Raw genomic sequence first — 13,168 nt, 5'->3', positions numbered from 1 at the left:
ACACGAAGAGAGGCGCGCGACACTGCTAACAGCCATGGCAGTCGTCCCCGGGCAGCGACGCGGCAAGCGATGGGCAGACACGCCAACCCGGACATCCGCCGGGCGTTCCAGGAGTTCCAGGACCAGGACACGCCGTCCAAGTGCAACAAGGTCAAGTGCATGCACTGCGGCTACGTGCGCGCGAAGAACACGACGCGCCAGATCGAGCACCTCCAGGAGTGCCAGGCGTACCTGGCCTCGCCCGACGCCCAGGCCCACGTCGCGCCGCACGCCCATGGGCCGCCCGTCGAGGCCAGCATCGTGTCGCAGGCCCCCAGCGCCATCCTGAGCGGCCAGCAGCCCAACCCGAACCTGCAGGTGCACCGCCGCGGGCCCAACAACAAGCGCGCCCGCGACGGCCAGCTGCTTGCGCCCAGCAGCCCCATGCCCATGCACCCGCACCACGCCCCCTCGCTCACTGCCCACCTGCTGGCCATCTGCGCCGCGCCCTTTGCCCACGCCACCCAGCAGCCCTTCCTCTCGCACGCCGGCTGTGGCTCGCTGGCCGCCGGGCCGCTGGCGCAGTGGCTGGTGCAGGACGGCCACTATGCCCGCGGCTACATCCGCTTCGTCGGCCAGCTGCTGGCCAAGATCCGCCTGCCGCAGACGCACAACTCGCAGTTCCACCCCATGTACCGCACCATGGACCTGCTCATCTCCGCCCTGAACAACATGCGCCGCGAGATGCAGTTCTTCGAGATCACCGCCACAAAGTACGGCCTCACCCTGGGCCACGAAGCCCCCACGCCCATCACCCGCGCCCTGCTCGATCTGTTTGTGAGCGCCAGCAGCTCCAGCGCCTCGCTCCTCGAGGGCATGGTGGTCCTGTGGGGGATTGAGCACGTATGTCACCTGACTGACCAACCGACTCAACGAATACACGACTGACTCCTGCAGTGCTACCGCTCCGCCTGGCAGTACGCCTCGTCCTTCAGCACCACCCTCTCCACGCCCAGCAACGACGCCCACATCATAGCCCTCCACCAAGCCTTGATCCCCAACTGGACATCGCCTGCCTTCAGCAAGTTCGTGGACGCAACACGGGCCCTCGTCGACGAGCTCGCCAACATCACCACTACCCGCGACGGCAAAGAAGAGATGGTCCGCTGCGAGGAGATCTTCCGACAGATATGCTGGCTGGAAGAGCGCTTCTGGCCAGAGGTAGATGGAATGGGCGAAGAAGACGACAACTCACATCTTGCCCCGGCCGGCCTGGGGATGAGCGGCATGGACAACAACCCCGTCAACAATGGCGGATCCAGCTTCAATAACGGTCCTATGAGTGGGCCAATGACCTCTGCTATCAATGGTGGCGACAGCACACCTGTCGGTGACGGCAGAAACAGCTTTACAATTCCCAACACCAACGGACTCGATGGCGTCAACCAGGGTCCGTAGAGCACCAAACATCTGAGTGCAATCGAGCGTACCAAGCGAGCCGACCAGGCCTACCTACAGGACATTTCTGAGATGTCCTCCAGTGTTAGCCTGAGAACGCTCGTGTGGGAATTTCGACTCGTAGCTGCATTCCCATTATGTGTACTCGGATACTTATGATTTCCTTAATATGTCGCTTGCATCTTCAGTTTCTTTCCAGATCAATGTTTTCCGCCTTGCAGCATTTCACGAGCGTTCTTGGGTAGGAATTTTTCCATGGGCGTATCCGGGACTGGTATTTTCTATTAGGTTCATACTTACGATATCACGGGCCCAGAACCTTATGAGAATTACGTTTTGGTTATTGACCAGGGGCAGTTCGCCTAGGTCTGGCTACATATGACCACAGTCTGGTCAAAGACGCGACACTGTCCAGAATACGTCAGGAAGGGAGACAGTCGTAGCTTAGTTACGAGCTGATGTTAAAGTACATTTTCCTAAATTCCACCAGATGAGACGCCATACGTCAGGTCTTAAGTTCGAATTGTCTCACAGTATACACGACTATCTCAGTGTAAATAATTGGCTATTCGAACCTTCATCTAACGCTCTTCGCTTCGATAAACTGCCTATCACACGCATCTCCCAGGCTACGACATCCTAGACGGACTCATCTTCACCCTAATCTTATGCGGCCAAACAAACCACTGCTTACTCAATTCCCACTCTTTGCTTGGATCTTCAAGTTCAATTTCATAGCCCCGAAACATGGTAGCAACAACCTTGTACAACTCGACCAAGGCCAACGGACGTCCGAGGCATACGCGATTCCCCCCTCCAAAGCTCAGATCGGCATCCTTCATCTTCTTGATGCGGAACTCGAACTCTTCTTTCCCCTCACTTTGTTCCCTTAACCACCGTTCAGGCCGGAATTCATTGACCTGTGGACCGAAAATGTCGCTCTTGTAATGCACAACCCACGGGTTAACACCAACGATTGTACCCGGAGGCAGAATAGTGCCGTCAGCAAGTGTCAGGCCGGATGCGGGGACAATGCGCTCCAGGATGTGTCCAACAACAGGGTGCATGCGCAGGCCTTCCTTTATGCAGGCGTCAAGATAAGGAAGAACTTCTAGAGTTGAATAGGATGGGGAGTCAGAGAGATTTGCAGACCGGAGCTCAGACACGAGTAGCTGTTTGGCGCGCGGAGATTTGAGGATGTGATAGAAAATGGCTTTGATCACAATGGCAAGGGTGTCGGCGCCACCTAGGATCTGGGGTACTGTCAATTGCGAAGCAAGGCGTGCGTAGCCAATGAGACTTACGTTGATGATCATGTAGCCTATGACCTCGTTGTCCGTGACGAGAGTGGGATTATCTTCTTTAGCTTGCAGAAAATCGTTCAGAAAGTCTTTTTTGCCCTTGAATTGCCCCGGATCTTGCATGCGTTCCATGAAGCGCTCGACAGCAGCGCCCGCAGCGACAGAGAAATCGTCAAACTTGTGGATGTAGGGCGAGTATGCATTTTTCCCGAGAAGCTTGTCGAGGGCGGGAATTTGGCCGACCTGTACGAGTTAAAAGCGCGAAGGCGGGTCGAGTTGGACCGGTACGTACCACTGAGAAGTATCGCATCACGTTCTCAGCCGTAGCAAGCATGTTACCCACGTCCTTTCCTTGCTCCATGAACCCCATACGCTTGCTCCAGGTCATGTCGCCGAGAAAGTCCCAAGCAAAGTAAGAAATCCAGTCCGCAAGATCGCATGTTTTACCTTCGTTTTCTCCTTGCATGAATCTGGTCTCAAGCTCAGAGCGGAAGACATGCAGATCTTCATTCATAAGAGTCTCTAGTTGCAGGGCATTTGACAGAGAGTACAGCTTCTGAACAGGCTTGAGAGTCCGGGAGTGGAATTCGTTATCGCGCGTGCTGAAAAGATTCTGGATGAGGTGTCCATTTTGTAGGGCGTCGTTCACTGAATAGTACTCGGACTACCAACATGAGCGATGTCAACAAAGATGTGTAACAGAAACCTACTTTTGGGAATGTTCCTCGTGTGGAATATATGGTCTTGATGAGGTTGGGGTCTGCGATGCTCACGGTGTTTGGCCCAAGTCGGACGACGTCGCCATGCTTTTCATGCAACTTTTTCTGAGTCTCGATATGCGTTTGGCCATAGTGGTTGACGAGGCGCCAGATATCCGAGAATTTGGCGAGGAATGGTCCCGGTATTTTCTTGAGGGGAGACCGCTTGTAAGCCAAAACGTATTGACCAACCAAGGCAATTACTGCGAGCTCGAATGCCTTGACCAACAAAGCGGTGAGTGTCATGGCTGAAGACGACTCCTTATGAATAAGGACAACCAAAGGAGTGAGGCGTTGTTGAAGAGGAAGTGTAGGAATTGGCGGGAACCCCCAGCCAACTTGAATAAAATATAGGACCACCTGCGAATTTCCTCGACCGACTAACATGTTTGCGATTATGTTCACTACATGGCGGAGCAACTAGTCTGCCCGCGCCTCAATTTCCAAATCAAGGCCATTCCTTTGAGGAGAATCGCAAATCCGTCTCGATCAATTGGTTCCATCCTGATCTGAGTCGAGACCTGGCAACAGGACATGTGGAAATAGCTCTGTCCAGTCTTTCACCCGGTGCAAAACTTTGGCTAAACCGGTTTTCCGCGAGAACCTATCATAGTTGGTGATGATAGCTGATGGAACGGCAGCGGGAACGGCTTCAACAGTCAATTTGACTAGGACCAGGTAGTCGTCGCATCGGAGGACGCTAACGTGCCGTTCGAGGGCCAGTACCAGATCGAATGATAGGTGCAGCCTCCGACCACTAAAGGCGCTTTCAGGCTGTAGAACGTGCATCATATTTAGCGGTCTTTATTCGCATCGAAGTGTTGCAAGCGGAAATACAAGCGATGCGGTCATCTCCGCCTGGCTGCTTCATACCACGCACACGTACGCTTGCAACTAGCTGCACCCTTTTTACCGCACCCAGTAATCCCAAGAAGAGGACCAATGGAATGGGGTATAGGACCGGAGTTGGTACCGTGCAGCCGGCGCTATCCCAGCGGTCGTCGCGGAGATATTTGTCGGGCTGTACGACCCAGCAGATGCTGTGCAACGCCCGATCTACATGTGCAACATGGATGTCAGAACTCAACGGGCAAATGATAGAGTAGATACTGTTCGGCTCAACGTTCGCCAGAACTATACCGTAGATCTATCACGGACTGGAAATTGCGTTTGTAGGTGAAAAGTAGTATGGAGGCAAATTGTCGTTCCAACTATATCGCGGCGAGAACAAATGTTGAGTCAGGTATATTACAGAATTACCGAACTGTCAGATCTTTGCATCGCTAAGCATAGTGGCCTGATCTTGACCGTTATGCGTCCACCTCCGAACCTAGTACTCCGCTTGTACCGGTCGGCAGTTGTACCTAGCAAATGCGGTGGGCGGTACTCCGACAGCCCTAAATGAACGCTTATCTTCTTTCTACAAGACCAAACGCACGGGGAAGACCACCACTCACTCGTTTGACAGATTTATACCACTTCGAGAGCTTAAGGGAATAAATTCACTTTCAAGTTCTTTCAGTCCGCGATGGCCGATTCCCAAGGCCGAATCTCGTATGACTAGGAAAGATGAGGTCTCAACCGGTTGAATTCATTTCACAGCAAGTGTACGGTGCATCATATGTCGACAGTCCCAGGACCATCGGAGTTGTCGCTCCGGTATGGCAGGTCCTATCTGGAACTGAAGCTAAACGCTTCCCTTTTCCCCGTTGCGAACGGGGATGATCTCCACAAGGACCCCCGAAATTCGTGCGGTTTACTACGTTAATCACCATCGCTGATAGCGCACGCCATTTTCTTTTTCTATGTTCGGCCAATGTTTTCAATGACGTTGGTTCCGTGCCTATCAACGGCAAGTCTGGGCCATGGACATTGACCCTTGACTTATTATAGCCGCCTAATAACATCTGCATCGCATGCCGTCAGGCTTCATTAAGATCTCCAGCGACTACGTATCTTTTTGTCATATCTGTCGACGATCATCCTAAATAACCATCAGGTTCGAGAAGACAATTTTGTCACCCTGAGCAGGTCTCGCTCACATCCAAGTCTCACAACAAGATCTAATCGAGCCTCACCTTTGGGAACCGGATCAAATCACCTGCAACCTTTACGTTTATGATGGCGAGTCCTGAAGACTACGCCTCCATTCTCAACGGAGTGATATGGCTTCAACTCGCCGTCGCTAGTGTGTTCATCGCTTTTCGTATGTACACACGACACTACATAATGCGCAGCTTGGGATTAGACGATGTCTTGATGCTAGTCAACCTGGTAAGTCAGCATCCGCTCCTTACTTCGTTCTCGAATTGCATTTAGCATTTCGACCGACTCAGCTCCGACGAGCCCCTATCACACATGTAAGAATGTAGATCTCTAACACCACTCGAGGCGACGTTTATAGGTTATGCCGTCTGTATATCCATTGGTATCTCCTACGGCGTTGGAAAGCGTGCCGCTGATATCCAGCGCGCGGGTCTCGACAACTCCAGAGCTATCAAGTGGGAAGCAATCGGGCAAGGAATTTGCATTGTACGTAAATTCCAAGTATGTACCGCAGGTGATATTTGCTGATATTGTGTCTTGACCTGTAGATGGGAATTGCTGCGTCCAAAGGTTCGGTTGCAGTCTTCTTGTTACGGATTGTGCTTAAGAAATGGCACATTGCCTTACTGTGGTTCTGCATCGCGAGTACAACGTTCCTCTGCACGGTAACGACAGTGCTGTTGTACGCGCAATGCAAACCAGTAGCCTTTCTATGGGATCAAACGATCCAGGGCGGCTACTGCTGGCTAAACTTTACAGGCGTCGGATTGACCATGGGCGGTACGTAGTCTCCTTATTCCTCCAACCCACAAGTATACTGATGCGTCGATGCAGCTTGGTCCGCAACGATGGACTTCGTCCTCGCCCTCCTACCATGGCACGTCGTGATCAACCTCAACATGAAACGCAACGAGAAAGTCACCATTGCATGCGGTCTTTCACTCGGAGTCTTTGCAGGTGCCTGCTCCGTAGTCCGCACTATCAAACTGAGATCTCTCAGCTCACTGGAAAACTATGTCTATGACACGTCACCCATGCTTCTCTGGTCCTCATCTGAGGTGTGTCTTACCATAATTTGCGCATGCATACCGGTTCTACGACCCTTGTACGCAAGAGTGATGTACGACAGCCAGGGCAATTCATCGAAGCGCGGGTCATATCCGCTCAGTAGTTACGAGAAAAAGATGGGCAAACAAAGCGGCGGATTGGACAAGAAGGGCAGCACGAGAAGCACTGATGATATATACATGGGGCCGGGAAATAGCATGATACAGACAACCGTGGAGCTAGGATCTGACGTGGCGAGCGAGGAGTTGTTTTTACAGTCGAGCAACGATCATAGGTTTGGAGCTTTCCTCCACGCTAGGGACGACGACAAAACAAACACTCGGACAAGAGATATCGTGGTTACGACAACTGTTGCCACAAAAGAAGAGCAAGTAAGGAATATTGTGTAAAAGAAGCAAAGACGAATGAGAATATCGTGTGCGTATCATTATTGTGAAATGTCAACGATGAAAATCATGCGTGAGAAATAGAGAGGAGTGTATTGTGACATTCCATACCGCGTAAACACAATAGAATCGCCTTGTTCAGAGCAATATACGTGCAACATGCTAGAAACATCATGTGTATGGTTATCGTTAGATCCATTTTGGTCTTCTGGTAAAGGTCAAGTTCACTTCCGTCTGTTTTGCTGCATGGCCAAAATCTGCACCATTCTCACGAAGATGTTGATAAAATCCAATTCCAGCGAGATGGACTCGTTGACGGGATCCTTAGGAATCAGACCACGCTCTGCCAGACGGGCATGGTTCAGGACCTTTTGCACGTCGTACAGGGTGAAGCCTCCAAACACAGCGAGACCCCCGTATAGCCAGATGTTCTCTGTGAACATCAGAGTGCGGGCCGCGGTGGCGGGGATGACGAGGGGCGCGAGACCAGAGAGGGCAACGACGGCGACGCCAGCAAGGAGGGGGCCGCCAAGGTACATGTACTTGTCTGTCTTGGCAGTAGCGCCGACGAAGGCAATGGAGCCCATCTATTTGGCCAAAGTCAGCGTTAATGGCGGCTGGGTTGGGTGTGAGGGTTGCGTACCATGCCGACAGTGTAGAGACCAGCGCGGGCGAGGATGGCCGGGTGCATGAAGAACAGGGGCGAGAGGAGCAGAGCTTGTGTGAGGTTGAAGCCGGACCACAGGGCGTACTTCTGCACGTAGCTGCCCCACGTTAGCGACGCCATGGAGCTCGGGACCGTGAGACGGCTTACTTGCTCGGGTGAGTCGCCCTTGTCCCGTACATTGTGCCAATGCTGCCCACCAGCCCGACGCCGAGCACCAGCCACGGGTTCGCGCTCATGAGACGGACACTCCACCCGTTCATGTGCAGGGCGCGCGCCGCGACACCAATCATGCCGATGCCCAGCCCCGTGTGCATGAACGTGTCGTTGAGGTAGGCGCGCTCAAACGGCGGCATGCCGCCATCCTCGCGCGTCTCGCGGTTGAAGACCAGGTTGATGGCCAGCAGCGTTGCGCCGAAGATGCCAGCGCCGTACATGAGGCGTTGTCGCAAGTCGCCCTGTGCCGCCGGGTTGAGGGCGGCTTGCTGGTACGAGCGGCGGAACGTCTGGCCGAAGCGCGTCGCATTCTGTCCTGTCGACAGGGAAAGCGCCTTCCGCGTCGAGACGTGTGCGTGTCGTTGGAGTGGCGTGCTGTGCAGGGCGCGACATGTGTGGGCCAACGCCGACTTCGGGCCCGCTCGGCTCAGCGTCGCCGTCACAGCAAACGGTCGCCGAAGTAGGAACGCCATGGTGACCGTCGTTGTCAATGTGTTTTGAGAGTTTGTTGTTGATGGACGTCGAGAGCTCGAGGGGTGAAGTACCCGTCGTGCATATGACGCTGTGGCGGTGGATACTTCGAGAACCACCTCTTAACTCCGACCATCACGTGATAAAACCTGGCCTCTTTGTCAACTGAGAAAGATGATGCATTGGCACTAAAGCGATCTAGTATAGAGCGTCCTTGCCTCAATCGGTCTTGTTTCATCAAACCCCAAGAGAGTATCGACTCCTCAGGTTCCGCCCCAACTTGTACCGCTACCTCCAACTCCCGTGCTCCCCAAGTTCGAGCTATACCGCCTAAATCCCCGGCCCATACCAATCGGCACCGACGATGTTCTCTCTAACGTCCTACGCCTCCGGGCACTATCTACATGTTTCGGGTGCCTTCTTCGTCCCACATTCGATTCCTCATCAGAATCGTCGCCATCGTTATCGTCAGGCATCCAAGCCGTGCTAGATCGTGGGCTGGAATGAGTTCGACTCACTCTGGGTTCTCCAACCTCCCCAAACTCAGACTCCGAATCCAATGCCTCGTCGCCTTTGGAGATAGACATCGGTCTGGCATTTTCCGCTTCTGACTCTTCTTCTGTGCTCGATGCAATACTTTCTGTGTCCGAGTCGGCATCATCTCCAAACCCCTTACCCTCCACCAGCCACCATGTTGGAATCGACGCTAACAGCGAGATGGCGGACAGGGCCCAGAAAGGCACGATGACATATCCACGTTTGACACCCCATGTGAACAATCCACCCCCGACCGCCGGACCTATTGCACGACCAATAGCTGACACCGACGTAGCCACTCCGTTGATTGTTCCCAGCAGACGCAAGCTAGGCGCACTGTTGGTAAGCATGATAGTTGATGTTGGAAACGCAAAGGTTCCTGCAACACCTCTGATCATGAGTAAAGCCACCAAGACGACCTCTTTTGTTGTTTGATCAGGAATAAGACTGACAAAGGGTGTTACGAAATAGACAACCGGAAATATATGAAATGAAATGCGAAGGCAACGCAAAACTCCTAGTGTGCGGGCGAGCGGTGGAAATAGCAGAAACTGACATAGGGTGGACGTCACCCCGAACAAGGTAAAGATTGCACCAATGCGCCTAGAATCAATCCCAAAACCACCTGAAAATTTCAAGGGAAGGGACACATTGGTATCATTTGTAGATTGGGAAGGATGATGCATGAAGACTGGCAACAACTGTAGCCGGTTAGCAGCTGGTCGTTCACGAGTTCTTATGGCTCACCTGATCGAACGCAATCGAATACAATGCTAGTAGAGTATACACCACCAGGTTCAGGGTGGTTTGGTACGATAGCACATCGCGGACCTTTGGGGAATCTTGTTTGACTATGCTGGTCGCTTCGCCGGTTGGAAGAGAATCCATCGCCTTTTGAGGACCGAGTAAGGGCTCTTGTTCTGAACGAGAGTAGCCTGATGTCTTTGGTATGCAGAAGATCTTGCGAAATGATGTGACGAGTCTGGTCCCTGTTCTCAAGCCTAGATCCTGACGACCTTTCTTGTTCTCGAGAGATTCCTAGCCACATATCAGCAAAATCCAAGCTACCTTGGTTAGTGATCCCTCACCTGCAGAAACAGCCAACCCACCACGATGCCAATCGTGAAAAAAGCTGCTGCTACAATGTTTGGGAGGACATAGGGAAACTTTTCGAGAAAAGCGTCTCCACGGGGCCTCCGCGGATTAACCCGGAGCGGGTTCGACATTGCTCCTCCAAGCATCGGCCCAAATATAGCACCAACTGTATACACTAACGGCATGATCGAGAAAGCCCGGGGCTGAAGCTCTTTCCATGGACAAAGTTCCGCTACCGTCGTCCTCAGTATGCCAACATTTCCGTTTCCCAAGCCTTGCAACGCCCGCGCCGTCAAAGCCATGGGCAGGTTTGTTGAAAAGCCCCACATCAGCATCGTCCACATGGTATTGAACAACCCCAACAATATGATCGGTTTTCTACCAATACGGTCCGAAGCGGCTCCCCATAAGAGGGCTGTGGACGCTTGGCACATGGAAAAGATGGTCGAGGTGATGCCTGCCCAACGAGCGATATCATTCTGCGGGATGCCAAAGGACTCCATCATCTCAGGAAGGTAAGGGAACACTGATGTGAGCGCAATAGGCTCAGCAAATCGGCAAATGGCTGAGCGGCGACGTTAGTAACTTTGTCAAATCTGGGCGAAGGAACGTACAGAGAATTGCCAGCTGCTGTACTGGCAACTTGTGTTCTGTCATGATGATGAGACTGATAAAAGATGCATGCTACTGGGCAGTCAGTCTCAGCACAGGAGGTTGAAAACTAGTAGCTACGAGAGAAAGCTCAAGGATTGCGTCACTTGATCACGGAGTGATACGGTGAAGAGCATGCTCCCGACATGCCGATAATTTGTTCCTTAGGGCGTCCGAGTCATGCGCATCGTGGTACACGACTCGTGTCGACATCACTGTCTCTGCTTCTGTTACAACGTCTTTATGCAGGTCACACATGCGTAATGATGTTGTTTATAGCCTGAAGAGAACAACTACTGTACGTATCAGGTCGCGTTGTCAAGCTACACTACTAATCCTGGTTCAGCCTTGGGTAAGGAGGTTGCTATAATTGGTATTTACTGCGATCTTCTATTCTTTGGAGATGCATGAACGTGGAATGGTTCGAACGATCGTGATGCATTCATCAGATTACATCCACTACGTGTAGTGTAGGCGGCCGGTTTGGCTCGCAATCATGCTCCATCGTCAGCCTCTGCGCCATCTTGCCAGACGCTTCATCACAGGTTGGGTCCCTAAAGCGTATACGACGACGAGACAGCGTCTGAGCTTCAGAGAGCGCATATCGTGGACGGGACCAGGTTACGACCGCGGTAAACCGACAGGCCGAGCAGGCTTTGGGAAAGTTGATAATGTCTTGGCTGCATATTAGGCTATCATTTAGGACTAGTTATTTGTCAGGCGATACAGCTGTAAAGGACACGAGTATATATTAAATCACAGCTTCTATGCCTGTTACAAGTTTATGCAAAGAATAGATTATTCTTACGTTTTAAGTGTATTCCTGCTATTTCCTTACACCTACTTACTTGAGTTTTTGTTGTACAGATTACGTATTATATACACTTAACCAAGAAGACGAACAATGAGTTTGTTAAAAGAGATAAATTGTAATAATCTATCTGCAAGGTTTAAAGTAGCTAATACAGGTTGTACAAGAAGAAAATAATAATTAGTTGGATTTCTCTAATAAGTAGAATACTGAATTAGAAAGTAACTATAGGGCTGCTAAGTAGCTACTAGTAGGACTACTAGCTAAGCGCGCTAGCCTAGTAATTATAATACTCTTTTTTAAAAGAAAAGCTACTTCTATACTTAAAAAAGAGTTTTGTTATTAATTTAATAAAGTTAGAAACTATATAAATAACCTAACTATAATATTATATACGCAAATTGCAGCCTCTAAAGTACTATAAACATCTATATATATTTCTATTAGGCTATAAACTATGTATTTTTCTTTCTATTTATTGTAATTATTATTTAGTTAATTTTAGCTCTTTGTAAAAGCTTTTTTAATAATAATTTTAACTAGCCTTTTTGTCTTATACTTATAGTATTAGTAGTTTTATAATCTAGTCTTTATAAGCTATAGTATAAATTTACTAGTATAACTAAACTATTATCTATATTAGCTATATATTTGCTAATTAGCTTAATTAGTATTTAACTTATGTAGTATTTTTATAAATATTTTCCATTTTTAAGAGCTTTACTAGATAATTTATTGCGTATATTAGAATATTATATTAGGTTAATATATTAAAGTAATTTATACAAGCTCTTTTTTTTTAATATTTATCTTATTTACTAAAGTTTTAAATAAGAGATTACTTAGAAGCTATTAGTACTACTACTATAAGCTAAGTATATAAGTATTATTATAACTAGTAGGCCTTACTTATCTACTAGTACTTTTATTATTATGTAAAGCTTAGGTTTTATTATATATTACCTATATAAGTCTTATAGACTTATGTAAGGAGAAGCTAAACTTTAACCTTATAAAGCTATACCCTAAGTCTCTTATTAACCTTAAGGTACTGTAAGATATCTTTATCTTTTAGGTAAAAGGTATTACTATTATACTAAGTAATACCCTCTATTTCTTTCTACTACCTAACTAGGTTATTAGAGATTTTACTAAAGATATTTAAAGTACTATACTAGCACTAGTAATTACGCATTTTAATCTTTTAACTATAAGTTTACTATAAAATATAGTATAGAAACTCCTAGGCTATACTAATAGGATTAAATTACTAATTAGGCATAATATTAGTAGTAAAGACAGATAAGATAATATACATAAATAAATAGATAAAGATTTTAACTATTAAGGTATAAAGAATAGTTCTATATTAGCTTATCTATATAAACTATTATTACTTAGTTATAAATTTAAAATTACTAGTTATTAAAAGAGCTTTTTTAACTTAACTATAGTTTATAACCGAAAGCTAAACTAAACTTTAGTTATTACTTAAGCTCTTAAATATATATCTTAATTAGTATATTAAGTAGCTAGTAATTAAGAAATAGCTAATTAGCTGTTTATTACCTTTACTATATACTTCTACTAATATTTACTATTTAAAAAGGGGCTAGATATTAGCTTCTATACTAAGTTACTATATTTAATTCTTACTATATTATATCTATCTACTTATACTTTAAGTATAAATACGCTATAAACTTAAAATAATTCTTAGTTTCTTT

At 48.5% G+C, this 13,168-nt stretch overlaps 5 protein-coding genes across 5 annotated transcripts; 2 read left to right on the top strand and 3 right to left on the bottom strand.

The window, feature by feature from the left end:
- Positions 1-69: 69 nt before the first annotated feature.
- Positions 70-1,437, top strand: P153DRAFT_301864 (heme oxygenase-like protein; the record flags this gene model as incomplete). The annotated part of the gene is made up of 2 exons (XM_033664412.1): positions 70-882; positions 937-1,437. 2 exons carry the CDS (start codon positions 70-72, stop codon positions 1,435-1,437), a joined length of 1,314 nt encoding a protein of 437 aa, XP_033518871.1.
- A 629-nt stretch (positions 1,438-2,066) lies between these two features.
- Positions 2,067-3,742, bottom strand: P153DRAFT_302336 (cytochrome P450; the record flags this gene model as incomplete). The annotated part of the gene is made up of 4 exons (XM_033664445.1): positions 2,067-2,690; positions 2,742-2,981; positions 3,031-3,402; positions 3,449-3,742. 4 exons carry the CDS (start codon positions 3,740-3,742, stop codon positions 2,067-2,069), a joined length of 1,530 nt encoding a protein of 509 aa, XP_033518870.1.
- A 1,770-nt stretch (positions 3,743-5,512) lies between these two features.
- On the top strand, positions 5,513-7,403 carry P153DRAFT_132756 (uncharacterized protein). Its single transcript, XM_033662054.1, has 4 exons — positions 5,513-5,770; positions 5,888-6,028; positions 6,091-6,322; positions 6,377-7,403. Exons 1-4 carry the CDS (start codon positions 5,615-5,617, stop codon positions 6,997-6,999), a joined length of 1,152 nt encoding a protein of 383 aa, XP_033518869.1. The 5' UTR covers positions 5,513-5,614; the 3' UTR covers positions 7,000-7,403.
- P153DRAFT_302068 (bax inhibitor family protein-like protein) lies at positions 7,221-8,349 on the bottom strand (the record flags this gene model as incomplete). Its single annotated transcript, XM_033664427.1, has 3 exons — positions 7,221-7,583; positions 7,640-7,760; positions 7,811-8,349. 3 exons carry the CDS (start codon positions 8,347-8,349, stop codon positions 7,221-7,223), a joined length of 1,023 nt encoding a protein of 340 aa, XP_033518868.1.
- Positions 8,350-8,610: 261 nt separating this feature from the next.
- Positions 8,611-10,636, bottom strand: P153DRAFT_301990 (MFS general substrate transporter; the record flags this gene model as incomplete). Its single annotated transcript, XM_033664422.1, has 4 exons — positions 8,611-9,585; positions 9,632-9,922; positions 9,973-10,544; positions 10,594-10,636. The coding sequence occupies 4 exons, from the start codon at positions 10,634-10,636 to the stop codon at positions 8,611-8,613; spliced, it is 1,881 nt and encodes a 626-aa protein (XP_033518867.1).
- Between the last annotated feature and the right edge of the window lie 2,532 nt (positions 10,637-13,168).

Source organism: Dothidotthia symphoricarpi (genome assembly GCF_010015815.1).
Source record: "Dothidotthia symphoricarpi CBS 119687 unplaced genomic scaffold P153scaffold_23, whole genome shotgun sequence".
In the NCBI taxonomy this organism is placed as follows: domain Eukaryota; kingdom Fungi; phylum Ascomycota; class Dothideomycetes; order Pleosporales; family Dothidotthiaceae; genus Dothidotthia; species Dothidotthia symphoricarpi.
Note: the sequence above shows the minus strand (reverse complement) of the source record. Positions and strands in the feature narration are given on the sequence as shown.

What these genes read in the sequence shown, in the direction of transcription:
- P153DRAFT_132756 (XM_033662054.1), top strand. Translation starts at nt 5,615, where the DNA reads ATGATGGCGAGTCCTGAAGACTACGCCTCCATTCTCAACGGAGTGATA. An exon ending in TCGGGCAAGGAATTTGCATT is followed by an intron (nt 6,029 to 6,090) that starts GTACGTAAATTC and finishes CTTGACCTGTAG; the next exon opens with ATGGGAATTGCTGCGTCCAA. An exon ending in CGTCGGATTGACCATGGGCG is followed by an intron (nt 6,323 to 6,376) that starts GTACGTAGTCTC and finishes GCGTCGATGCAG; the next exon opens with CTTGGTCCGCAACGATGGAC.